Genomic DNA, 27,733 nt, shown 5'->3' with positions numbered 1-27,733 from the left:
ATCCCCCGGCCCCCTCCCACTGCCCGGAAGGGGACTGCTGAAGGGCACTCGGCACAAAGGGCACTAAGCACAGAGAAACTTCAACAACCTTTTATTAGAAAACTCAAGCAGGGTTAACTCTTGAACCCCGCTAACAGCAAAATATCATCTCTTAACAGGATCTAGAATGGAGGTGCAGACCTAATAAAGATTGTCTCTTAAACAAAGGATTAAAAAAAAATACATATATACACCCGCCTAAGTTTTTTTTCCTAAGTATTTTTTAAGAGCAAAATTCTCCAGTGTTGCAGAAAAAGATATCCCAAAGTGATTTCAGTCTATAAAAAACAGCATTTGGCACTACGCTGCCTTAAAAAACCAACTCAGGATAAGCCTAGTAGAAAAGCATTTCCTCTTAAAAAAAAAACAAGAACAAAAACAAAAAGCCCCCTCTTCTCCGTCCCTCCACTTATTCCTACAACACCCCAAGGACAGCATTTTCTTCAAGACACCAGCCCAGTTGTCTTGGGCTCTGCCAGTCTGGGAAAGTTCACACCAAGGACTGCTCCTTAGGAAATTGTCACCTCTACTATTGTCAGGAAATGGATCCCTAATATCTGGAAACTTGCAAAAACCATCCCCATTATCTCCTTCAAGGCGGGGCCTGAGGGCTCTGAAGGATCAAAGGGGCAGTCAGTGGACCTGGCTGAGACCCAACACCAGGTTGGGCAAAGGGGGGCTTTCTCAATAAAAACTCCCAACACCTTATAACCTAAGTCTAACCTACTGGGTAAAAAACGAGTAGCAGCTGGCTGTCACCAAAAAGGTGCTTATCTCCCCCCTTGAATCAAAAAGAGAACAGAAGGGGGGAGTCTTGAATATTCCATCCACCTCCTCTCCCTTCCAAGCCATGTTGCAAAGACAGACATGGGGTTGCAGGGCAAACTGGGCCTGTGCGGCTGGATAAACAAAAGCTGCGACTCAGGGGCAGCCCGGCTCATGACTGCTTTACCAGAACTTATTTCCCTTGTGCAGAGTGCTCCAGCATCACTAGGGAAATGATTTTTTCAACTAGACTTGTAACTGACAAATACTTCAATAGCAGCTTCTAGAAAACTGCCTGGAGAGCCTCCCCCAGTTTAGGGTCACAGATCCTTCCAGTTGATGGGCTCCTTGCCGGACTTCTGCAGCAGCTCGTTGGTTTTAGAGAAATGTCTGCAACCGAAGAACCCTCTGTACACAGACAGAGGGGAGGGATGAGCAGTCTGCAGCACGTGGTGGCGCTTCTGAAAGAGAGCGAGAGAAGGACCAAAAGGTGGCACATCTGGGACTTTACGGCTCTTGCACCTGAAGGCAGCTGTGCCCTTCCCTTTGCCCTCTCTAAATTCTCCCACTTTCCAAAGTGTATTTATTTGCCATCAGAATTCATAGAACATCAGTGCATTCATTCCTTTATAGAGCCACTACCTTTGCTAGGCTCTGAGGCTGCAGAGAGAGGACCAGTCTTGGTCTCCAACTTGGTGCCATCTATGCCACTGGAAGTGCTCATATCTTATCCAGCAATTCCACTCACCCCTTATGACCCAGCAATTGCACTTAGAATGTACTTGCTAAAGGAAATCAGGATGCACAGACCTACACAAAGATACTTCTTATACAGGTAAAAGCTAATATAAAGCCAGTGTTATACAACTGCCTACAAATTGTTCCTCTGAAGTTCTTACCATGGAACTCCATGACTACAAGGAGAACAAGGCCAATCTAGCTACATAGGCTGATGCAGGAAAACCTCTAAAATAGAGCAAGGGAAATAAAGTGGTAATTGCATTAAAAATTTTTTTTAGAAAAATAACCGAGACACTGGAGCAGTTCTGTCAGGGAAAAGAAACAGTGGAAGGCATTTACTTTCTATTTGCACCTTGCTATATATATATATATATATATGAAACACTTTAATAGACATTTGCTTTTCTTTTTATTCTTTTCTGTATTTAAATGAAAACCACCTAACAAATAACTGCTTTCAAAACATCCCTGCTTTCAAGTAGCTGGGACCAGGAGGGGCCATAACTGATGCCAAGGAGCCCAGTATGGTTAACACAAGAGCCTGGAGCCAGACGGCCGGGGTTCAAGTCCTGGCCCTGCCACTTAGTTGTGCAGCAACAGGGAAGTCACTGACCCAAGCTGCACTTCATTTTTCAGCTGTAAATTGGGGCTATCAACAGCACCTCGCTTCTAGTTACTATGAAATAAGAAGTGACAGTGTGGTACAGAGTATTCTGAGAAGTAACACAGGGTGAGTGGTTATTGGCCTGCTGTCTGGCATGCAGTACAGGCCCGAGAATGGGAGCTGTGCTGAGCTTTGAAGGACGAGTCAGTCAGTCTCTGGGGAAGGCAAAGACTTCCACACTGGGGAGAAAGGAAGGCCGAGAAGTGGGGCACAGGGAAACCTGGGTGGTTCAGTCAGCCTGGAGTTAAGAGTCACAAGAGGGGAGATGAGGCTGAGAGGCAGGCCAGAGGTACTCCCAAGCCCCCTCCTTGTCAGCCTAAGTCAAGGCCTTCCAGGGAGAAGGTGGTCAGATGGGACGGTCTGAGACAGCAAAGAGAATCAAAGCTATGAATGACTGACTGGATGTAAGGTGAGGAGGGGGGAAAGGAGGGAGGGGGAAAGAGAAGGTAGGGCTGTCATGAATGATACCTGATATCCGGTTGGACAGCTGAGGTCCTTTTTATCCTTGGGCAGTACAGAGGAGCAAGTTTAATGAGGAACGGATGAGGAAACGACAATTTCTCTTGGAAAATGTTGAATTTGATGTGCTTTGGGTCACCAGTAAGGAGGCAGCTGAATATTTAGAACTGGTGCTCACGCAAGACACTGGGTTGGATGTGCAACTTGGTTTTAATATCCAGCTACTTTAACAACTGTTTCCTTTCAAACCAAACCATGCTTAACAATAAAGATTACAAATATACTGAGTAAGAGCTATACAGACCATAAAACCTCCCTAAGGCAGAGGCTGGAAATCACTCATGTGTACTTCTTACCTAGATAACCAGATATTAGCAGTTAATTCAGTCACGCCAGATTTTATTCCTATTATGCCCTTCCTCAAAAAAATACCTGAAAATATCTTGTTCATCCACACAGAAACTTTATATGAAAACAAACCTTTTAATCTGACTTGCACACTGTTATGTGCTTGTTATTTTATATATATATATATATATATGTGTGTGTGTGTGTGTATATATATATATATATATACACATATAAAATATATACATATATATATATTTTTACTGGAAGGAGATAGCAGAAACTAAAATAAAAACCACTGCTTTCTCAAGCCCAGGAGGAAACTGAACAGATGGGACTTGGACGGGAGACTTTTCACCATATATCTTAATACCCCTTTTTATTTTTAATCATGTGAATCTACCTTTAAAAAACTAAATTACTTGGGGGCGGCCGGTTAGCTCAGTTGGTTAGAGCACCGTGCTCTTAACAACAAGGTTGCCGGTTCGATCCCCACTTGCCCTCCACAACTAGATTGAAACTACTTGACTCAGAGCTGATGGGTCCTAGATAAACACACTTAAACACATAAAAGTTAAAAAAAACAAAAACACACAAAAAAACTAAATTACAAAACGAAACTCAATTTAAGAGAAAATGGATGAGATAATTGGCACGTGAGTAAAGTGAAAAAAAACGTGAACTCACTCCATCACTGGCTTAGAATCCTCACACACTCCCATAAGAACTTCACAGGGCCCACACCCACCCAGGACGGCAGGCTGCTTAGGAGGCCCGAAGCTCCAGAGCAGGTCTAATCTTGGCTCCGCCATTCATGTAACTTTGGGCACGTGACTTCATCTGTCTGAGCCCCAATACAAAATTGGGTCAGTGTACACCTACGCTCACAGCCTTTCCCAGAGTAGTGAGAGTCTGCATGAAGAGTGCTTGACTTGCTACCTGACACATAGCAGGGGATCGATATATTTGCACATTTCTGAAACCCCAGAAACTATTGTTGGGTCCCTTTACTTTCACTTATTGAAGTGTCCACAATTTGTCCCTCATGCTTACTTCCTAATTCAGTGTCTCTCAGTTGCCCAAGCTAAAGACTTGTTCCTGACTCCTCTCCCATCCCCCATCTCGCCCCTCCCCCCTGCATTCTCCATCACACCGCCTTAATCTCCAGTTGGTCAGTTATCCTGAAGAAGTGATGGTGGCTCACCCAAGTGGCAGCAGTGTCTACTGCAAGCAGCAGTGGGACTGGGACATCTTTAGGAGGCATTTGACAGGATTCTGACAGACTTCATTTAAGGGGAGGAGGGAGAGATCAAGGAGGACTTCTGGTTGTCAATCTCAGTAACCAGGTCCGTAAGCGCTTGAGTAGGTAAACGGAGAAGAATGGAGAAGGAACAAGTTGGGGAAAACTGCAGAGCGGGCCATGATGAAAGAACTGTTTAGTGGTGTAGAGTATCGGCAATCAGAGCTCAGGCTTAATGACTATCAAGCACCAATAGCATTTTCATACAGGAAGTTAAATTTGTGATTAAGTGGGGTACTTCATGTTTTCTATATATGCTCAGACTTCTTGGCAGCAAGAAACTTACCTCATTCGTCACTTGTTGCATCAGTTGTTAAATGAATGGTACCTGGGGACCAGTGTCACTTTCTGTATTTATGACAGGTTTATGTCTGTATTACTAACTGTATTAAATCAGAAGTTGACCAGTTGCTTTCCTCAAATACCACTAATCGTTCCTCTAATTTGTCTACATTTTGTTCAACGTTCAATGGGAAACCCAACCATCATTTTAACAATCTTAAGGGAAAACAAGCTTCCTATTTATGACCTGGATTTTCCAGGAGCACACTGGAAGGATTCCTGGAATTCTCTAACCTGATTTAAACTGTTAAAAACATACCCTATCGATGGCAATCCCCTTCTTCTGAGCGTAAGAACCCCAGAGCAAGAAGACAAGGCCATTCGAGTTCTGATTTAGCCAGGACACAACCGCATCCGTAAACTGCTCCCAACCTTTCTCCTTATGAGAATTGGCCTGATGCGCCCGCACAGTGAGGACAGCGTTGAGTAGGAGAACACCTACGAACACACACCAAAGAAAAAGGTTAAAGGTAGTTTGAAATGAGTCTGCCTAACACCCAATCACAGGGGCTAAACACATGATGAAACCACTCTCATGATGGAATCCAGAACAGCCACCTGAAATTCGGTCATAGAGAAAGCATTACGACAGACTGTTGGGTACCTCTGGGCAAGATCAGAGGGCATTCAACTTTCACTTCTGCACTTTCAACACCTTCTGAGTTTGCAATAGTAAACGTGCATTGTATTATCCTCATCAGAAAGAATTGTTAAAAAAAAAACCTAAGTGATATTAAATAACCCCAGAAAATAACAAAAGGAAATGTTTCATCAAAACAAAATCTAACTGAAAGAAAACACAAGAGTAAATACTCTTTCCTTATTCCAGTTATAGTTTGTCAAAGAAGAAAGAAAAAAGTCCTATAGATAGGTATTAAACACATGTTGAAATGTGTTGAAATGACAAGTGAGGCCACCTTCTGACCAGTCAAAATTAGGTTAAGTGGATAAACGTAAAATAGTAGTAACGAGGAACACACTTTTCTATTTCAAATTATGATAAAGCATGAAAGAAAACATTGGCTGCAGAATAAAACAGATACATTTTCTGACTTATGTAAATTTAGCTATTTTATTAGAACTCTCTCGTTCTTCTCTGACATCTTTTACAAACATAAGCAAGTGTACAGAAAAGAACACTGTTGAAATCTGCCCAAGACATAACTACCAGTGGTTGGTTTACCTTGCTTGGCCCACCCAGATAAATCTCCGTGACCAGGATGAACGAAACCATCTATGTCTGTAGACAGTTCTTTATAAATGTTTTCCAAGCTGAAAGCAAGCCGGAAAAAACAAACAAATAAAAACAGAATCTTAGGCACCATTCTGAAAGTTCAGTAACCCCTAACATACGTGTAAATTACAGCGTGTGAAGCAGCCCCTGGAGAGAAGGACGCGACAAACCTCTATGATCCATGAGGAAACACCAGCATTCCTTTGATAGGTAACCCTGCCAAGGACCTTCATTTTGATCTGTGCTTGGACTTAAGGAACAGCACTTTGAAAGACCTAAGTAAATCAGCCTAGGGCCAATTTTGTCCCACAGGGGACTTCCGGCAATATTCGAAGACATTTTTCACTGCCATTTTATAACTCTTTAGTTCTGGGGGGGGGGGGGGGGGGGAGGGGCAGTGCTGCTGGCATCTAGAGGGTAGATGCCAGGGGTGCTGCTAAACATCCTACAGTGCACAGGACCAACCCTCTCCCCCACAAAGACCCAGCCCCCCAAACAGGCATACCTGCAATTTGCAAAGTACACATCTGAGCGAGAGTAACTGTGATTGGACTTGACCCATCCATAAAGCAATCATACCTGGGTGGAGGTGGAACAGGTCTTTGAACACTAAAGCAGAGCCCATGAGCTTGATTGGGTCCATGATACGGATCCTGTCCTAGGATGACAACCTTTACCTGCGAATACCAGGTGGCAAGAAATGAAACATTGTAGTGTAGTAGGCAGTTTAAATGAACACCTGGCTGACTATACACAGGGACACGATGAGAAGGGCAGCCCCCCTCCTGACCCAAGCAGAAACCCAAGGAAGAAAGTAGGTAACTTGGCACCATTTCTTTCCAGTACTAAATTATCGTTCACTTAATCACCCTGCCGCACTGCCCCCTCCCTTCTGACACAGGTTATATGGAACAAGTTGGGGTCAACTTTGCTTCCATCTCCTTCATTTTTCAAATTACAAAAGTAAATACATCCTTGAAACAAGTACAACCATCCAGAAACAAAGTGGTTAGTCATCTCCTGGTCATCCCCATCCCATCCTGATTCAACCATTTTTAATTACCTTTAGAATTGGATTTATTGCACTCATTACCTTGCATTTTTGTGTTTCTCACATCACACATTTTGGATCATTCAGGTCAATAGAGCTCCATCACTGACGGGCATCAGCTTGTTCACAATTTATTCCATTACAAAAAATAACGCAATAAATGTCCTAATTCATATATCCTTACATGCTATTGCTTTTATTTTTTATGGAATATTTATAACAGTGGAGTTGCTGGTCAAAAGATAAGTGTATTTTAAATTTTCATAGACATATGCCAAATTGCTTTCCAACGAGTTGAAGCAACTAGAATTCCCACCAGCAGCAATATGAAGGTGTCTGTTCCCCTATATTCTCTAAGGAATGAAACCAGAAGAGAATGAGGTCAGGTCAAAGGGCCATGGGAGTAGGTGGCAAGATGCAGTGAAAAGTAATTAGGTCACTGTCAGGGGCAGTGTTCAAATACAGTCAGTACTTTTGTTCTGGAGACCGCCCACCTCTTCTTCATTCTCATGCTTCCGCCCATGGGCTCCTTCTTAGAATCTTCCATAGCTGACATATACCTTATCCTTCAAAGTTCAGCTTTAGCTGTTCCCATGATCAGAAAGCTTTTGTGAACCTCTCCGTTCCTATTGTTGGTGCTCACGTGTCCCCTGCATAGTCTCCATTCTGAAACAACCTGTCCCAGCAGGGAAGCTTTCCAGTTCTGGTCATGGATAAGGGATGGCCTTGGAGGAACCAAATAATCTCCCAGCCCCTCCATGTGCTCATTTACAAAGAAGCCCTGGGACATCTGATCTCAGAAGTTTCTTGCTCTTTTCTTATTCTTCCTTATTTATCTTGATCATTGGTATTCAAAATAGGGCATACTATTATTCAAACAAGGCGCAAAACACTACTGAATTTAAAAGGACTTAGTTTTTAACTTCAAAAACAAGGAGTTAAATTCAAAGTCTTTGCTCTAAACTGAAAACTGAAGTTTGCTGAGTATCAGGTGTAGCAGCCGTAACAAGATAGTTTATTGCATTTAGACATTTATGAAATCATAGGATTCCTGCTCTCAGCTTGCAAATGAGAGAGGGAAAAGGAGAACAAAATGTAAAACCTCTAGGGTAAACAGATATTAACCATATTGGAGGGATTTAGAGGAAAACCAGATCACAAAAGTTGTGGCGAACAGGCTTCAATGAGGTACCACAGATGGATCTAGTTGGTTTTTAAAAGACAGAAGCGAGGAGAGGGCTGCCACACTGTCCAAATCTAAGCACAATGGCAGGTGGAGGCTGGCAATATAACATGGCCATGTTCATGTTCAGCTTTCGTAGTTCAGACAGTGGGAAGCCACAGACAAGCTTCTGAACAGGAGACTGACATGACCAGAGCCACCGGGCAACAGCCGTTGTATGTAATGAACCGAAGCAAAGGGATTTACTAACAGGAGAGCAAAACTGTTAGGGCCTGAAGTTAAAAGTGTGAAAGTATCAACTGTAAAAGAGTGTGGTCAGACAGAAAGAATACTGAGCTATTCTTCAAGGTGGGGTCGATTATACCCAGGTGAAAAAGACTTAACTGCTTTGTGCCTCAGTTTCCTTATCACTACCCAAAACAATACCTAACACTGGTATGGGGTTGGTTTCAGGATTAAATAAAATCCAAGAAATGAGAGTATACAGACACATAGTCTATGTACATACTTTCCTTTTGTGCTGCATAAACACCACGTGGTCCAAGTTAAAAAAATAAATACAGGCTAACATAGAGCCTGCCAAGTCTCACAATTTCAGTATTTTACTTATTAACTGAATTATGGACAGTGGCTTAATTCCAGTGTCCCTAAGTAAGAAATACTATTTGATTCCCATGCCTCTTTTACTAAAATTCATCCACAATTTGTACTTACGTCTCTTATGTCGCACATTTGGGTCCATGTGAAGACTTGCTCTGGGGGTGGATAAACAGTATAATGTCTTCTTTCCTCGGCAACAAATCCCATTAGCTGAAAGAGAAACTAGATTTAAAATCAGATTCTCACTGGGAAGCATAATTCAATAAGAAAGCTAACTGAAGCATTATCTCACTCTTTACCATGTTTTTTATCTAAATTCTTTTGAAAAACAACAAATAAAAACAGTACCTGCTCCCCACCAGTCGCTCAATCTTTTCAATTCCCTCCCCCTTCCTTTGGGCTGGGCCAAAGGTGATTGGCTTAGATGCTTTGATTTCCTATAATGCCAACCCCTTCCTCTTTCTTTTAAAGGCGGAGCCAGGTTTCACACAGTCCAGTTTGTGGTTTTACTATGCCACCCTTTCCTGGAAAGCAGACTGAAAGGATTAAAAGAAGCCAGGATATCATCTTACAGTCTTTAAATACTTTAACTAATATAAATGTGCGGATTCATATCACTATGGTTTTGTTTTACCCCCTTTAGCGTGAAAAGGACATCGAAGGAGGGAAAACAGACTACAAAAGCAATCTCCAATACACGTGGCCTTGGCCTGCAACACCAACAAGACACACGGCCGGCAGCTTCCACGTTTACCTTTATAAAATAGGGTTTCCCGAACTCTCCGCTGAGGTGCTTCTTCCAACTCTCACCGAACCCCACCGGCACATTGCGCGCCGCCAGTCGGAGCAGGGCGGCGGCCTTGTTCTTCTGGATACGTACCAACTGCTCGGGGCTCAGCGGCGACGAGGGCGGTATGCCGGGCTCCTCCGGCCCGACCCGGGCCTTCTTGGGGGGGTTGGCCTGCAAGTGGTCCCCGCACAGGCGGGTCAGGAGCTGCAGCGGGCCTCTCCCAGGCGCCCGCAGCTTGCGCCCCCAACCCAAAGGCCCATTGCAGAGGACACCCATTCGTGAGTTTCAGCCCCACCCGCGAGGTCGGTGCAAAACCGGACTCTGAGAATCCAGGCCTTAGCTCGGCTCTGCACTAACAGGCCGATGCCCCAAATTTCGAGTTTGGTAGTAAACTCAGGGGGGCAGAGGAGCGGCTTCAGGGGATGCACTACAACCAGACGCCCCACCCCGCGGGACACGCCACTCACGTCCCCACGTGGCCTTTTCGCGGCAAAAACCCTCCCCCCAGGGTCCCACCCCCTCCTTCCTCTGATTGGGTGAAGGAACGAAGAGAACGGCCCCCTCGCTTCCGATAGGCGCAGTGGGGCCCGAGGCTTGTTCCCATTGGCTGGTCCCTCAGCATGGCCGCCGATGGGGCACCGCGGCGGCTGTTTTGAACACCCAGCACCAGTTTACCCGGTCAGCGGCGTGTCTCTGCAACCCCTTGGTCGCCCAAGGCCCACCGCCTTCCTTTCCGTTCCCCTGACCCCGGACCCCACAAGAGGTCCCCGGCACGCCTCACCGCCGCATCCCCGCTATCCTCAGCTACCGCCGCCACGCCGGTCTCCGGGTCGGCCGGCTCAGGGCTGCGGGCACGTCGCTTCCTGGCGGGGCTCGGGGAGAAGAAGGAATAGAGCGTCTTCTGGCCGATCATCCCGAATCCGAGGAGGTAGCGGACGCTCGCCGCTTGAGGACCAGCGAGGTTCGCGCAGGCACTGGCGGCCCCCAATTCGCGCCAAGACGCCCGCGCATGCTCCGACCCGGGGGGCTGGGCGGGGGGCGGTGAAGGGCCTCGTGCGCATGTGCGGGAGGGGCTGCTGTGGGCTGGGTTCATTCATTTTACTTATTCTTTCATTCATTATATTCACGCGTCACACCTCTGCCTGGGGGTAAGTCCCTCCACTTCGCAGCTGTAAAAAGATAAAAGTACCTGCCCGGTATTGTTGTTGTGGGAGTGAAATTAGCCTTGAAATAGTATGTGTTTAGCGCTTAGGTACTGCATTATCTCCTCCAATTTTCACAACCTATTTTACTGACAAAGTAAAGCAGAAGCTGTGCAACGTTGTGCCTAACCTGTAAGGTTTGAGGGAGACTTTAACTGAGGTCGTGAAGATTAAACTCCAAAGTAGGCATCCTCCGAAAGGCACCACCGCACCCCTCAATCCCAATACACCTGGGATTCGTCTCTTTCCCTTCTTTCCTCCCCACATCCAAACCATCAATACGTCTTCTTGATTCTGTTTCCAAAATAAGGCCTGAATTCAGCGGATGCTCTCCGTCTCCTGGCAACAACTGATGAATTTTTGATGTGTGTCTGGTGCTCCGGCTTCGTGGCCTCATGCACTAAAAGAATGAGGACAGGGACCCAGAGAGGTTAACTGAAGCAGTTTGTGGTTTTATTGCAGAAGCGGATAGTTTATTAAAGCAAAGAGTCACAGCCCCCGAGCCGGAAGGGGTACCTGAAGCTGGGATGCCCATCGGCTAAAGCAAAGACTTCTGTTTTTATACTTTTTCTTGTGTATCTAAGGAGAATAGCTGACGTCTACTGGTACAGTTTTATCAAATTCTCAGCTTTTTGAAACAAACCAGCTCTCCGGTGCTAAAGATGTTTCCCAGGGCTATGGCCTTAAAGATACGACTGTCCCTGTCCTTTCTGCCAGGAATTCCTGCTGCCTGAAGTCATGCTAACTAACCTGCTTCACAATCCCCCGCTGGTCTCCTCTTTCTTAGGAAGGGATCCGTTTGAAATGTAAATTACATCATAACTCCCGGGTTAAAATTCTCTAGTTTCCAAATATGCTTAAAATAAAAATCCCAGCTCCTTACCCCGCTGGCAAGGCTGCTACGACTGTGCCATGACTGAATCTGGGTCCCAGCATTCACTGGACTAACCAGCTTGTCCCTCGTGTGGCCTTTACATTCTTGCACACACTGTGTCCCTGCCTGGAAGCTTCTGGTCTGAGCTCTGGACCCTTCCTCTGAAAGGCTTTCTCTTTCTGCTCCACTTTCTAGCCAGTCACTTTATGTATAGCTCTCTGTACTATCTAAAATTACCTTCCTTATTTCCTTATTTCTGTCTCCATCTCCAAAATGTAACCTGGAGGATGGCAGGGACTTTATCTTGTTCCTGTTCTGTCCCAGTGCCTAGGACAAGGACCTTACGGATAAGGGGAGAAGCCCATCATTTAAAATAATTTGCCCTTACAGCCACTTTGAAAAACAGTTCAGCGGTTTAGTATAAAGTGAAATATACACTTTCCAGGTTCTCCTGGAATCCTACTCCTAGGTAGGTATTTACCCAATTTAAATCTTAAATCTGTATTCACACAAAAGCTTCTGCATGAATGGATATAGTGAGTTTATTGGTAATGACCCCAAACTGGAAACAACCCAAATGTCTCTCAACGGGTAAGTCAGTAAACTGCCCCACTCATGCAGCAGATACTACTCAGCAATGAAAAGAACTGATGCAAACAGCGAGAATACATCTTACAAGCATGTTAAGTGAAAGAGGCCAGACAAAAGGCCATCCATCGTACGATGTCATTAATATGAAATTCTGGAAAAGGCAAAACTGCAGGGTCAGAAAACAGGTGTGGTCGGGAGCTTGGGGGAATTTTGTCCAGTGATAGAAATGTTCTGAATCTCGATGGTGGTGGTGGTCACACAACTGTGTATGTACACTTATCAAAACCTGCAGAACTGTACACTAAGACCCAAAACAAAGCCCCCAACCTCCCAGAGCTTTCATTCCACTGGGGAAGGCCGAGTAAACAAAATGAGCAGTAACAGACCCTGATATTTATTAATATTTGGAACATGGAAGCACTTCTCACATGTCCTCTCATTTAATGCTCAAGGTGCTCTTACAGCATAGGTTGTGTAGTCCCCGCTGTACAGGTGAGGCCATTCAAGCCGAGACTGCAAGTGACCTGTAGGAGCCACACAGCTAGAGTGCAGGAGACAAATGGAAACTTCTCGTCGGTCTGCTGAACTCGTGTCCCTCCCTGCGACAATAATGGCCCAACTCCCTGTCAGGACTCCAAGTTAATCCTCAGAGAGAGGTGACATGGAACAACCCGCAAACCACAGATGACCCTCAACATACTAGTTACACTCAAATACAGTAATGCTTGCGACGGGCCCAGAAGGCCAATAGGTGGCGCCCGGAGCCCGCCCATTGCTTTGTTTTGCAAATTTGCCTGAGTTTCCCAGCTTGCAGCTGAAATTACCCGGAAGTACGATCCGGCTAAGTGTCTTCTCTTTCCCGCCAGCACTTTCTACAGCGTTTGCTGGATTTGGAGCTGCGCAGGGTTTGTCTGAGACTTTGAAGAGAACCCTCGCCACCCTCACCCCACGCACGTATTACACTTCTTATTTTCTTATCAAAATTCGGTGTGTGTGCGTATGATCACGTTTAACTGTGTTACATTTAGATTCAGGAACATCCATTTGATGATTACTATCCTTACCTTTTTTTTTTATTGGGGAAGGGGTACAGGACTTTATTGGGGAACAGTGTGTACTTCCAGGACTTTTTTCCAAGTCAAGTTGTTGTCCTTTCAGTCTTAGTTGTGGAGGGCACAACTCAGCTCCAGTTGCCATTGCTAGTTGCAGGGGCGCAGCCCACCATCCCTTGTGGGAGTCGAACCAGCAACCTTGTGGTTGAGAAGACAGGCTCCAACCAGCTGGGCCACCTGGGAGCTCAGCGGCAGATCAGCGGCAGATCAGCGGCAGCTCAGCTCAAGGTGCCATGTTCAATCTTAGTTGCAGGGGGCGCTGTCCACCACCCCTTGCAGCACTGGAGGAATTGAACCGGCAACCTTGTGGTTGAGAGCCCACTGGCACATGTGGGAATTGAACTGGCAACCTTGTGGTTGAGAGCCCACTGGCACATGTGGGAATTGAACCGGCAGCCTTCGGAGTTAGGAGCATGGAGCTCTAACCTCCTGAGCCACTGGGCGGGGCTCTATACTTACCTATTTTTTAATACTGGTGTGTGCGGGCCGGTCATGTATGGGTGAAAAAAGAGATAGGTTGCTTTTCTGCATGACTTTGGGCAAACCCTTTTCCTTCTCTGGGTGTCAGTTTCCCATCTGTAAAGCGAGGGTTTGGACTATAGTTTCCTCATTTACCTGTGGTCTGCGAATTGCAAGGGGTGGCGTGTGTCTTTAAAAATTCAGGGGCCTTGTGGGTGGAGTGCAAGCATTTGGGTTTTTGCAAGCTAACTGGGTGATTCTAGTTCTTAGCCAGGGGTGTGTGTGGGGGAAACCAAGGTCATCCCAAGGGACCCTTTTAGTTTTAATGTCCCCTACTTCCTTTCTAGGACATGGTGTGAAACTAAAAACAGTGAAGAGGAATGCTGCTGTGGGGATCACTTTGCCACCAAGTACATTTTTACATCTGGGACAGACCCTGGGCAATCTTTCTTTGCCTGGCCACTGGCTTTTGTCACTTGCTTTGTGAAGACAGGATGGACAGATTCTTGGTGAAGGGGGCTTTAGGGGGCCTTTTGGGAAAGAGAGAGCAAGAGCAGACAGGAGGAAGTCCAGCAGAGCTGGGAGAAAACGAGGAAAGCACCAGGAAAAGGCCCAGGAGAGAAACCCCGAGGAATGGCGTTGACCTAGCGGGTCCCAGCTGGCGACGCATTCGAGCCGAGGGCCTGGACTGCGATTACACAGTCCTGTTTGGCAAAGCCGAAGCAGACGAGATTTTCCGAGAGTTGGAGCAAGAAATAGAATATTTTACAGGTAAGCAGAGGACTGCAGGTTATGTGCTGAAGGCTTGTTTGATAAAACGATGTTTAGAGAAATCGGAACTCAGGAGCCATTAATAACTCATGAGTTCGTTAATTGCTTCAACACATATTCTCTGGACCTCCGTGGGCCGTGACCCTATTTAGGAGCTTTGGATACAAATTTGAGGAAAGCAGGATTGCCTGCCCACTGGGAACTGATAGATGACTAAAGAGTTACAGCTCCCGAGCCAAGCGAATCTGCACTTGGCTGTTTATTAGAATCACCTGGGAAAGCTGAAAAAAGGAAAAAGATGCTGGGTTCTACCTGAGACCAATGGAATCGGAATATCTGGGGGTACAGCCTGGGCATAAGTGTTTTTAAAAAGCTTCCAGGTGATCCTAACGTGCAGCCAGGGCTGAGAAGCACCAGTCTAGTAGGAGAGACCACAAATAACCAGGTAATTGCGCACCTGGTTCTCAGCACCACCTGGAGGACTTTGTTGCTTGTGTGACCTTGGATTGCTGGGACAGGACGTGCCCCCGCAGCCTAGTGTCTGAGTTTTCGGGTCATGTGGATGCTGCTATTCCAGAGACCACACAATGAGAACGGCTGTAAGGTGGCAGACCCCAAACTACAGACTAAGCTGTGTTAGCCCCACCTTTCAAGGGGCACTACGCCCTTAGTCCCCCACAGTTGGCAAAATCACCCTAGTGTGTAACCTAACTTCATCTTGCTCGCATTTCAGCCTCTTTATTCTGCTCCTACTGTAGTTAAGGCAATTAAGTTATGGTGTTTTAAAAGAAATTGGACTAGGACCATGTTTCTCTAAATGTAGGACACGAGTCTTTGTTCTACATGCACGTTTCGGGCAAGCTACAATGACTTTTTGCGGGGTGGTCTTCATCAGGGCATTAAATGTTATCCCTGTTTTACTTCCCTTTCGCTCCTGGAAACTCAGGGAGCGAGTGTGCAGGGCGCTCACCCACATGCTTTTCTGAGCTGCCATGTTTTCACCTGCCCAGGTGCACTGGCCAGGGTGCAGGTGTTTGGGAAGTGGCACAATGTACCAAGGAAGCAGGCGACATATGGCGATGCTGGGCTGACCTACACGTTCTCAGGCCTTACGCTGTCTCCAAAGCCCTGGATTCCAGTTCTAGAGCGAGTCCGGGATCGTGTTTCTTTGGTGACTGGACAGACCTTCAACTTTGTGCTCGTCAACAGGTGACACCCTACTTGCTGGGTTTTTTTTTCTTTTTTTAAGATTTTATTGGGGAAGGGGAACAGGACTTTATTGGGGAACAGTGTGTACTTCCAGGCCTTTTTTCCAAGTCAAGTTGTTGTCCTTTCAGTCTTAGTTGTGGAGGGCGCAGCTCAGCTCCAGGTCCAGTTGCCGTTTTTTCTAGTTGCAGGGGGCACAGCCCACCATCCATTGCGGGATGGTAGAACCGGCAACCTTGTGGTTGAGAGGATGTGCTCCAACCAACTAAGCCATCCGGGAGCTCAGCGGCAGCTCAGCTCAAGGTGCCGTGTTCAATCTTAGTTGCAGGGGGCAGAGCCCACCATCCCTTGCAGGACTCGAGGAATCGAACTGGCAACCTTGTGGTTGAGAGCCCACTGGCCCATGTGGGAATCGAACTGGCAGCCTTCGGAGTTAGGAGCATGAAGCTCCAACTGCCTGAGCCACCGGGCCGGCCCCCCTATTTGTTTTTTACTTTTTGTTGTTTAGGCCACTGCACTGAGATTTATCCATCTCCTGCCTCTTCCAAAAGGAGCAGTGTAGGATTCCACCATATTTTATCCACATGTACAACAAATAATTCTCCAGTGCATCAGGGATGTCGTGGAGGAACAGCCTGAGCAGCCCTCGCGGGGCTTATGCCACAGCGGGAAGTGGGAGGTGATTAGCTGATGAACAGCTAAACAAGGTAGCTTCAGATGATGATATGTGTCTTGCTGATTTGACCAAGAATGGCCAGGAGGAAGGGGCCTGGGTTTAGGGCAGGGTTTCTCAACAGCAGCATTATTTATGTTTGCGGCCAGGGATTCTGTGGCAGGGGCTGTCCTGGGCACTGTAAGGTATTGGGCAGCATCCCTGGCCTTCATCCGTTAGATACTAGTAGCAGCCCCACCCAGTCACAGCAATCAGAATGTCCCCAGACATCACCCTGTCCCCTGGGGGGCAGAATCACCCTGGTAATAGACAACTCTGGGTTTAGGGGATGGTAGTTATAGGAGGGCTCGTGGGGGTGGCGACATCTGAGCTGGTAACAAAATGGAGAGGGAGAGAAAGCATGAGCCACACAGCCACCTGGAGAAGAGCAGAGGGATCTTGGAGTCTGTGGAGTGGAAATCCCACCATTACTGCCTGAAAGCATTGAATGAGGGTATGGGTGCAGCCCAGAGGTGAGCAGGGGCCAGACTGTGCAAGAAATATGGATTTTATTCTAGGTGTAGGGAGAAACATTTTATGATAGAGGTTTACATATACGAACCAGGAGAACTAGAAACACGTTTTTGGCTTCTATTGGTGTGTTGAGTTTTAAAGCAGGTGATCAAATAGGACTGGATGACAAAGTGAAAGGCTCCAGGCTTGGCTCACCTATAGAACCAGGTGAGGCCCTGCAGCCCTTACAGAAACCTGGCGCATTTCAGGACAGGGCTGTTCTATGAACTGTGCTTGCTTTTTTTTTTTTTTTTTTTTAAGGAGGGCACAGCTCACAGTGGCCCATGCGGGGATCGAACCGGCAACCTTGGTGTTATCAGCACCACGCTCTAACCAACTGAGCTAATCGGCCACTCCTGTGCTTGCTTTCTCACTGCAGGTATAAAGATGGCTGTGACCACATTGGTGAGCACCGAGATGACGAAAGAGAACTGGCTCCTGGAAGCCCCATCGCCTCCGTCTCTTTTGGGGCCTGCAGAGACTTCTTCTTCCGGCACAAGGATTCTCGAGGGAAAAACCCCTCCCGGAGGGTGGAGGTGGTCAGGCTTCCACTGGCCCACGGAAGTTTACTTATGATGAACCACCCGACCAACACTTACTGGTATCACAGTCTCCCTGTTCGCAAGAAGGTTTTGGCTGCACGGGTCAATCTGACGTTTCGTAAAATTCTGCAGACTAAAAAGTAAAAATATTTTTCAAGTCAGACTTCCATTTTCTCCTTCCCTCTGTACTTGAAGAGGGAGCTGGCATTTCCTTTACCAACAGGGAAAGAAAAGGTTTCACCAAAGTGTAGAGTTTATTATATAACAATGCAGAATTCAGAAAGAGGATATTTGTATCAAATCGGTCAATTATGAAAGAATACCAGTTGATTTTTTTTTTCCTAAGAAAATGATTCTTTTATTGCTATAATACACAGCAGATACAAAAGGTACCTTTAGCAAGTACATAAATCAGCAGTTATTATGGCATAAACTACTAGTTTAACTTAGGTTTTTGCAAAAAGAAGCTATTCTGTAAATAACTTAAAACTAGAAATAAGATTATTTGGCTGCTACTTAATGCCTAATAATTTACAAAATGAAGAAGTCAGCTTTAAGTCAGGTAAGAGACTTCGCACATATATCATTCACATTTACAACCTTGGCTCAAACCCTGGCTCTGACCGTCTGCTTACAGCTACCTAACCGTTCCAAGGATTAGCCCCTTTTGTGCCTGACGTCTCTCTTTAACGGCAGATTTCAAAGAGTAGTGGCAGAGCAGCAGTTACGGAAAGTTACAACTTTGCAGTGCAGTTTAAGGTCACACAATTGGGCATTTGTCCCACCAGACTCAGGTAAAATGGGCATGCTCATTTCCACATCAAACCCAGGGTCTGCCAGGGAGTCACGAAGGGACAGCAGTGATGACTGCATCAGAGGCTTCAAGCTGCTGCTTTCACCCTGGTGTTCGTGGCCTGGAGAACCTTCACAGTATGTTTTATTGGTGGTGAGAGTTTATTAGTCCTCGATGCACACTGGGCCCCGTGGAATGGTGATCACCTGGGCCTCTTGTGCTTTTAGCGGATGCCAGCTCCCCCTCACCAGAGGAAGCATGGCTCTTAGCCTTACCTCAGGTGGCCTTTTGGGTCGGTCTGATTCCAGATCTTATCTCTGAAGAGTTTGTTTGAATTTGTTTTTGTTTTTTTTTAATAAAAAATCTGGCTAAAACATAGATATTCCTGTGTGTTATCAAATACCTTCGGCCCTGGGCTGCATTCAGGACTTACCTGAAGAGGGAAGAGGGTGCTCAGTATAATTTTTTTGTATTAGGCTACTGGAAACAAATACATTTAGAACATGGACCTAGAACAAAATGACAATACTAGGCGTCAGCTGTAGTTATATGTTTAAAATTTAAACTTCTTTTCGTGGAAAGGGCTGGACTTTGATGGTGATCAAATCTAACCCTTCACTTTACAAATGAGGAAACTGAGGTCCAGAGCAATTGCAGCCCCACACTCAGTGCCCTTCCTTCTGAATCCAGCTCTCAAATCAAGGCGGGGGCGGGTGTCTTTTTACAATAGTCCCTGGCCCCACCTGTAAACCTTAAGCACTCTGCATGGGCAATAAATAAACAAATGAGAATAACCGTCCATTGAAAATGGATCTTTGTGTAAGAAAGCGTTTTCCACACAGCAGAGGAATCACAGATGTTGCATGGGTACTGCTCAGTTCTAGCCATTCTCACGGGTTTATAATATGCAGCAATCACATCTCAGTCCAGTATACAAAAGATAAAAGCAACATGTAAGAGTTTCACTTAGAATTGACAAAGCAGTGAAAGAATTTCCCCGAAGGGCAGATTTGGCAGATGAGCTTTTACTGTATATAAAGGATCGAAGGATTAGAAAAAGATACAAAAGGGAAGGCTTGTGTTCTTTAGGCATCTGTTAACTGTTCTTTTGCTATTCGCTGAGAAACTTGGGAGGAAGAGAGAGCTTTTCAGAAATTGTTTCTATGACTTAGAGAATGCATATTTTCCAGAATGGACGTGCTACAAAAGCAATTGAAAGTGAAAGGCACTTTTTCTTCTAAATTGTTGCCTTTAATAATTTCACTAGTTCTTGTCAACAATTTTATGGGCCTGCTTACGAAAAATAAGAGATCTATGCTGAAACATCAGAGGATCAAGCAAAGTTAATTCCCCTCTGAGAACACCTAACACATCAGAATATAAAAAAGGTGTCTTCTGGTGTCTGATTTCTTTTAATTACCTGTACCAGGTGAGTAAAAAGACACTCCAGACATAATGAATGCTTTCCTAACACGATGACAACACCTTCCAGTGTACACTAGCAGTGCTGTTCAGGGAGCCTGATTTGGTTTGAATTGGGGCCACTGGCTCCCACGTGGTGCCCGCTCTTAGAACACACCAGAAGGCTGAAGGACTATAGTGGGGCTGACTGCACACACACACATGATCTGATTTTGTGTTTTTCCTGGACAGTTTGGACAGTGCCATCAGCTCTGACTTTGGGGCCGGGTCACAGTCATTCTTCAGACTTGTACTCCCGACTCTGGTGCTGCATCTTAGAAAGAACACGCTCGTAGAACAGCAGGTAAGCACTGGAGGACAGGACCTCCTGCAGGCTAGCCTTGCGGACAGTGTCATCGGAAATCCACAGCCACTGGTTGCTGGTTGAAAGAGGATTCTTGGCCGAAGGTGGGGACCGTCGGTAAGTCACGAAGTGTCCAGAGTGCATGTCTCCATGGTGGACGACAACTGCCATCAGCCGGAAGAGGTACGTGGAAGAGCTGAACGGTAGGAACAAATGCCAGTGGGTTACAAGTACAACAAAGAAGGTTTATAGGCACACACAAAAAAGGAAAATCCTAGATGGTCAGCGATTGGGGACTGATACAATGGTACATCCATACAACTGGATAGTACACAACCATCAAAATACAGACGTATTTACTGGTAAGATGTCCATTCTGTGAGTATATGTACATTGGGTAGTATATGTACACACACACACGACTTTACAAAGTGGAACACCTTAATGATTTAACTGGTGAACTCTAGGTGGTATCCCAAGAAATTCAAATTTTTCTTCGTTATGTTTTATTTCTACATACATACATACATATATGCACACATACACATAACATGTACATATTTAAATGTTATATAGTTTTATAATTCTTATTTTTAAAGTGATTTCTGTTTTAGACCAAAATAGGAAGTTGTGTTAGTGAAGTTTCACCTTAAAAATGAAAGAACATTGTCATTCATTTTTGTGAAAAGCTAATTTTGGAAACCAAGAGAAACAGCGGTCTACAATGAATGAAAAATGTGCTTCTGAAGAGGAGCTCACCTGTAGTCAGGAACCACTGGGAGGGGGAAGGGCATCGGGGCTGGCAGGGTAGGCAGCAAGGATGGGGAGCAGGCGCCATTCATAAACATCTGGGTTTTGGGGCCCCCTGGCTGATTCAGAACTGCAAGAGAAAAAGGCCCAAGGCAATTAAAATTGGCAGAGGCTTTGGGTAAACCAAACATGGTTTTGATTACTTTGAAATTTACCCAATAATGCTATAAAGAAAAAATATTTTTTTGTGTTGTATATTCATAGAATTTCCTCCCTTTCTGTCCCTGTTTTTTTTTTTTTAATTTATTTTTTTTATTAGTTTCAGGTGTACAAAGCAATGTAATAGACATTTAAACCCTCATAAAGTGATAACGCACCCCCCAAGCTACTACCCCTCTGAAATCTTATATAGCTGTTAAAATTCCACTGACTACCATGTTTCCGCAAAAATAAGATCTAGTCAGACAATCAGCTCTAATGCGTCTTTTGGAGCAAAAATTAATATATGAGCCGGTCTTATATAAGAGTAAAATAAGACTGGGTCTTATATAAGACCGGCTCATATATTAATTTTTGCTCCAAAAGACGCATTAGAGCTGATTGTCCGGTTAGGTCTTATTTTTGGGGAAACATGGTATTTTCCCTATGTTGTACTCCACATCCCATGACTATATATACGTATATATTTAGTTGACATTCAATATTATTCTACTGCAGCGCTTCAGGTTTATAGTGCATTGGTCCAGGCATCTACACAGTCTGTGAAGTGATCCCCCTGATAAGACCAGTGCCCATCTGGCACCTCATATGATCTTTACATGTTGACTATATTCCCCATACTGTATTAACTATCAATTTATATTTCTTTTTTTTTTTTTTTAACATTTTATTGGGGGAAGGGGAACAGGACTTTACTGGGGAACAGTGTGTACTTCCAGGACTTTTTTTCCAAGTCAAGTTGTTGTCCTTTTAATCTTAGTTGTGGAGGGCGCAGCTCAGCTCCAGGGCCAGTCACTGTTGCTAGTTGCAGGGGGCACAGCCCACCATCCCTTGCGGGAGTCGAACCCGCAACCTTGTGGTTGAGAGGACACGCTCCAACCAACTGAGCCATCTGGGAGGCAGCTCAGCTCAAGGTGCGTGTTCAATTTTAGTTGCAGGGGGCGCTGCCCACCATCCCTTGCAGGACTCAAGGAATTGAACTGGCAACCATGTGGTTGAGAGCCCACTGGCCCATGTGGGAATCGAACCGGCAGCCTTCGGAGTTAGGAGCACGGAGATCTAACCGCCTGAGCCACCGGGCTGGCCCCAATTTATATTTCTTAATGACTTCACCTTTTTCACCCTGACCCCAACCCCATTCCTATCACCCTGATGGATCTAGTACCTATCTGGCACCATACCTAGTTATTACAATATTGTTAACTATATTCCTTATGTTATAACCTACATCCCCATGACTACTGTATAACATCCAATTTGTTCTTAATCCCTTCCCCTTTTACCCATCCTTAACCCCCCTCCCATCTTAAAGAAGTCCCTCTAAGAGTCCTTGTAATACTGGTTTGGTGGTGATGAACTCCTTCAGATTTTTATTGTCTGGGAAGCTATCCTTCAATTCTAAATGACAACCTTGCTGGGGAGAGCAATCTTGGTTATATATTGTTACTTTTTATCACTTGGAATATTTCCTGCCATTCCTTCTTGCCTGCAAAGTTTCTGTTGAGAAATCAGCTGACAGTCTTATGGGGGCTCCCTTGTAGGTAACTAACCTTTGGCATTTTAATTATAATGTGTCTTGGTGTTGGCCTCTTTGAGTTTATCTTGTTTGGGACTCTGTGCTTCCTAGGCTTGTATGTCCATTTCCTTCACCAGGTTAGGGAAGTTTTCTGTCATTATTTCTTCAAATAGGTTTTCAATTCCTTACTCTCTCTCTTCTCCTTCTGGTACCCCTATAATGCGAATGTTGGTACGCTTGATATTGTCCCAGAAACCCCTTAAACTCTCCTCAATTTTTTGGATTCTTTTTTCTTTTTGCTGTTCTGGTTCGGTGTTTTCTGCTACCTTATCTTCTACATCACTGGTTGGATCCTCTGCTTCATCTAATCTACTGTTGATTCCCTGTAATATATTCTTCATTTCCATTATTGTATCCTTTATGTCTGACTGGTTCCTTTTTATGGTTTCCATATCCATTTTTATGAGATCATTGAGCATTCTTATAACCAGTGTTTGGAACTCTGCGTCTGACAGATTGCTTATCTCCATTTTGCTTAGTTCTTTTTCTGGAGCTTTGTTCTGTTCTTTCATTTGGGACATGTTTCTTTGTCTCCCCATTTTGGCTGCCTCTCTGCGTTTGTTTCTATGTATTAGGTAGGGCTGCTATGTCTTCCGGTCTTAGTAGAGTGGCCTCATGTAGTAGGTGTGCTGTGGGGTTCGGTGGCACCGTCTTTCTGGTCACCTGAGCCACGCGCTCCAGGTGTGTCTCTTCTGTGGGTTGTGCGTGCCCTCCTCTTGTAACTGAGCCTTGGTTGATAACTGCACATCATTGTGAGGGACTGATCCTTGGGCTCACTGGCTGTGAAGTCTGGTCTTGACTACAGTGGAAGAGTTGTGCAGGGGCTGACCCTACAGAGCAGGATCTGCCTCAGCAGGACTCTGGTGTCTGCCCAATCCACCCCTTCGGTGTGTCGTACTTGGAGGGGGCTGGATAATGCTCCAGTTCGTTTTGAAGCTGGCCACTGGGGGCGCCAGCCCCAGGACCACCTTGAAGGGGATCTGCTGTAGGTCTACTTCAGCCACAACCTGTGCCCCACCGGGGCCACCTAGCAGGAGTCAGAAAGAAATCCTCAGATGTCTGCTACCTGTGCTGTGCTTCAAAGAACCTTTGAGAGGCCAAGCTGAGAACCAAGGCCAGCTGCCACTAGTGCCAGCTTAGGGCTGCTCAGCCAGAGGTACAGGACACTCAAGCCAGATGCTGCTTGTCTGGGTTCTGCGAACCTTTGAGAGACCCTAAGAGAGTGCAGCTTGAACCAAGGCAAGCGGTCGGCATGAAAAAGCCACTGAAAGCATCCTGGGTGTGCCCAAAAGTCGTGTGGGGCCAGGTCTCAAATCACCAGGGCTGGGCGAACAAACAGTGAAGACTCAGAAATGGCAGCTGCCTGTGTTCATGCACACCAGGAAGGGGGAGGGCTCAGCAAAGAAACAATGGCCTCCGCCACCTCCCCTGTCCAGGAGAAAGCTGCCTCTCCAGTCCTCGTCCCAAGCCAGACAACTCAATTCCCCACCATTTGTCCCTGCCACCTTTCCAGCTGCTGCCCCAGCGCTGGAGCTCAGTGGTGACATCTAAAAATGTCACTACCCATTGCCCAATGTCCTCTGGCAGGCGAAACTCCTTGCTGTGAGCCGCTGATCTAAACATTCTCTCTTCTTTAATTATCAGCTTCTAAAGAATACCAACATGTGTTAATAAATGTTTATGGGTGTAGATAAAATAATTCAGGAGAAATTGACATCTCTTTTCCTTTCAAGTGTCATGTGTGGGGGGCCTGGAAGTACCAAGTAGTTCACGACTGGCCTCTTTCATCACAGCCACCAGGCTCTGAACATGAGCAGACCTGCACTCCCACCCAGGAGAGGAGAAAATGAGGCTGAAGAGGTCCTTGATTTAAAACAGGCCTCTCCCCACCCCAACTGTCCCTGGTGTCAATTTACTGATCCTTTGAAAAAAGGGGAAAATACAGTCTTCCTACAAATGATGTCCTTGCCAGGCCACGCAACTGTGGATGTAAAGAAAGCATAAAAGTAGTAAGGGACGCTAAGTGGGGAAAATGTGGGTGCAGGGAAAGCAGTCCTGACCTGACAGGGTACAGCATACAGGTGGTGAGTTTCCAGTCCTTAAAGCCGGCGGGTTTTCCTCACCCATAAGTAAAGAACTCCACATACTAGATAAGATACCTTCAAACAATGACCCAACACTATCTTCTAGGGCCAGTTCTCCCATCTGCTGTTTTGCCCTTGGACCAATCATTTGACCTCTTAAAGCCTCGATTTTCTCATCAGTAAGACTGAGGGTAACAATAGCTACCTTGCTTCCCTGAGACCCAACTCAACAAGTCACCTCAAGTGAGGACAGTAACAGAACTAGATAAGTCATTCAGTAAAGACAAAATAGCAACCCAAATAAGATGTTCGGCGATTTTTAGCCAGGACATTTCCTCCCCATATTTCTTGTTTAGTGAGATGACTGTATTGGAGGGAAAATTGAAAGAAATTCACTGGAATGATGTGAGCCAATTATTGCTTAGTCAAAAGACCAGAAAGCAATCTTAAGCTTTTTTTCCTATATTTTTTCAACTGTGATCGTTTTTAAAATTATACCTCTCATTACTATATAATTGTAACCTCTTTTCCCTTTTGCCTCAATCCTGATAAGTCTCAAGAATCTAAGCAACCACTCAAGCCCTCATGGCACAAGGGCCCCAAAAACTGGTGAGGCCAAATTCCTTTTCTCTGTGCTGCAGATTCCTGCTGCCTCGGCTCCTCCGGCACACACCTGATTTGGGGGCTGCCGGCCCATCCTGCAGTTCCAGCGCAGGCCCCGCCTTCTCGTTCAGTTTAGGGTTATGTTGACCAGGTTTATGTCCAAGGAGGTGGTACTTGTAGATGTCCATCATCAGGAATTCATTAAACTGCACGTGCTCGTGCCGCTTCAGGGGCGTGCCGTGGCTGGACCAACTCAGCCGCTGGAGGTGGATACACAAGCACTGAGGGAGCTGCGGGTGCGAGAGAAACCAGAAAGTGCCGAATGTCAGGAGTGGGCCATAGGGAGTCCTCGAAAGCAAAGGCAACAAAGATGTGTGGTGTGGGCTCACCTTCCCTAGTTTTAACTGTTTAACAAAAGTGGTCCTCTGATGTTCCACCTTTTCCCCATTCAATGTCCCTTTGGCTTCAATCTGAAATAAGAGAAACATCTCTTTGCAAAAATTCTTGACGTAGGACATCTATGGAGAGCTGCCTGTCAAGGGTAGGTATTATACCTGTATTCAGTTGGCACTTGACGTCCCCCTGCTGAAATAGCTGCCCAGTTATTTGTGGGTTTTCACTGTTTTAGTCCTTAAGTAACAGCAACAGTGGAGGCAAGAGAAATAAAGAAGCTCTGACGTTGGCATATAATCTATTTTGTTGTGTGTCTTCAAAAATTCTGTTCTACACAGTCCCTCTAAATCCGGAGGGTGAAATTCAATTGCTTAGGGCGTTAGGCAGGCAGCATAGGTAAGGCAGGGTGTGAGACAAGTGGCAACGAAGGTGACGGTAGCAAATAGGAGAGGGCATGTCCCATCTCAAAGCATGGCATTCAAATTTCTACTTTAAAAATTCTGTGGATGAAACAAAACGCATCAGGGAAAGAGATTTGGTCCATGAGCTTCTAATCTCCTAACCAAGTTAAGTAGAAATGGCTGTGGCTGAAAAGATCCTCTGGGAATAGTCAGCAGAGCTCGGGGCCAATGGTGGGAGAGGCACTGTATCAGGACCCACAGCGCAGGGGAGGACATGATATTTGGGGTTAGGGTTAAAGTCATACCTTTGTACAGTTGTCACATACAACATCCCGCACGGATTCTGATGAGATGAAGTGGTGAAGGCAGTGGTCCAGGGTCAAGGGATGACCCTGCAGCATGAGAAGAAGAAAACTCATTATTATGATTCCAAGGGGAGCTATACTGAAATGATTAACAGATGGCAAGGTGAATGCCAGACCATTATTATTGCTTATATAGACAGTAAAAGCAGACATAATTGGATGCTTCCCAAACAAACATGAAGCTCAAAGCACCCTAGACTTGCTAGTATGATGGATTCAAGGGTATGAGGACATAACATTACAGACAATTAGGGACTTCCACGGTGTTTAAGATATCTTTGAATTTGAGATTAATACGTATGTGTGTATGTGTTCAAAAAAGTCAAAATTTCTGCAGGAAGAGAAAACCCACACTCTTCCTCCCCACCAAATCGGGCCATGGTACCACATATTAAAATTAGGATGGGTTCACCCAACCACGTGTCAAAATAACGTGTGGCACCTGAGTTACACAAAATGCCTCAAAGCCCTTTCAAATTCAAATGTCTCTGAAACAGACCCAAAAGAAAGCACAGATCACTACTTACCCATGTGGCAGCTGGAATACTTAGTGAAAGGCTATCAAAGGTATCAAATCGAACAGGACTCTGAAACAAATATTGCAGAAAACCCACAAAGGACTTAAGTTCAATTCAGAACTTTATAGATGGAAAGATATATGCTTATTAAACAGTTTAGATGTCCAACATTATTAATATAATGAAATATAATGTACTGAGCTAGAAGCAAATTCTATTAAAAACAACTTGTGAACATAAGAGGTATGATAATAATAAAGGTAACTTGGAAAAACTATAAGATAACATGTCTGACCCGTAATTTGGGGATTTTATCCTAAGGCTATAACCATGGACGTAACTGCAAGGATTTCATCACAGTATTATTTATAACAGCAAAATGCGAATAGTTGACATTTCTAGGGAATGATTAAATAAATTATAGAATGTCCACAAAATGGAATACTATATTAAAAATAGTATGTGAGAAGAATGCATGATTATGTGGAAAGATGTGCATGTTATATTACTAATTGCAGAAAACAGAAGGTAAAATAGAGTAAGAGTTCCAGCTTTTGGTGATGACAGCATAGCTTGGCTAATGTAACTCTCCTTGAGATAAAAACTGTGAAATCTGGACCAAAACAAAACAAAACTTTGAATGACTGGAGAGTTACCAAAAGCTGAAGAACATCTAAAATGGCAAATATAAAATTGTTTTCTTTTTATTTCTTTTAAACACATATAATTGTTTCATTACATGTAAATAAAGTAAAAATTATGACAGTA

The 27,733-nt window shown here is 45.2% G+C and overlaps 3 protein-coding genes and 1 non-coding gene across 7 annotated transcripts in view; 1 reads left to right on the top strand and 3 right to left on the bottom strand.

The window, feature by feature from the left end:
- Positions 1-74: 74 nt before the first annotated feature.
- Positions 75-10,518, bottom strand: UNG (uracil DNA glycosylase). Its single transcript, XM_019757528.3, has 7 exons — positions 10,298-10,518; positions 9,481-9,687; positions 8,841-8,936; positions 6,472-6,569; positions 5,842-5,930; positions 4,918-5,096; positions 75-1,265 (listed from the first exon to the last, which is right to left on the bottom strand). Exons 1-7 carry the CDS (start codon positions 10,427-10,429, stop codon positions 1,125-1,127), a joined length of 942 nt encoding a protein of 313 aa, XP_019613087.2. The 5' UTR covers positions 10,430-10,518; the 3' UTR covers positions 75-1,124.
- A 2,532-nt stretch (positions 10,519-13,050) lies between these two features.
- On the top strand, positions 13,051-18,640 carry ALKBH2 (alkB homolog 2, alpha-ketoglutarate dependent dioxygenase). Of its 2 annotated transcripts, none has more exons than XM_019757500.3 (4): positions 13,051-13,137; positions 14,102-14,525; positions 15,536-15,734; positions 17,336-18,640. In XM_019757500.3, the coding sequence occupies exons 2-4, from the start codon at positions 14,135-14,137 to the stop codon at positions 17,640-17,642; spliced, it is 897 nt and encodes a 298-aa protein (XP_019613059.3). In that variant the 5' UTR covers positions 13,051-13,137; positions 14,102-14,134; the 3' UTR covers positions 17,643-18,640. The 2 variants fall into 2 exon arrangements, with proteins under 2 accessions (XP_019613059.3, XP_019613062.3); XM_019757503.3 differs by having other exon boundaries at positions 13,063-13,170.
- TRNAI-GAU (transfer RNA isoleucine (anticodon GAU)) lies at positions 17,235-17,308 on the bottom strand. The gene has a single exon. It is a non-coding gene; the product is annotated as a tRNA-Ile (tRNA).
- USP30 (ubiquitin specific peptidase 30) overlaps positions 17,829-27,733 on the bottom strand; it is a 28,332-nt gene continuing 18,427 nt past the window's right edge. For 2 of the 3 annotated variants that reach the window (XM_019757498.3, XM_019757499.3), the window contains 6 exons: positions 26,975-27,034; positions 26,388-26,474; positions 25,678-25,758; positions 25,359-25,578; positions 20,816-20,936; positions 17,829-20,252 (listed from right to left, as the gene is read on the bottom strand). In XM_019757498.3, the coding sequence (XP_019613057.2) occupies positions 19,988-20,252; positions 20,816-20,936; positions 25,359-25,578; positions 25,678-25,758; positions 26,388-26,474; positions 26,975-27,034 (834 nt within the window). In that variant the 3' untranslated portion in view covers positions 17,829-19,987. The remainder of the gene's footprint in view (positions 20,253-20,815; positions 20,937-25,358; positions 25,579-25,677; positions 25,759-26,387; positions 26,475-26,974; positions 27,035-27,733) is intronic. The other variant, XM_074321063.2, reaches the window with a different exon arrangement.

Source organism: Rhinolophus sinicus, chromosome 9 (assembly GCF_057876585.1).
Source record: "Rhinolophus sinicus isolate RSI-liver-muscle chromosome 9, RSI-T2T, whole genome shotgun sequence".
Classification (NCBI taxonomy): domain Eukaryota; kingdom Metazoa; phylum Chordata; class Mammalia; order Chiroptera; family Rhinolophidae; genus Rhinolophus; species Rhinolophus sinicus.
Note: the sequence above shows the minus strand (reverse complement) of the source record. Positions and strands in the feature narration are given on the sequence as shown.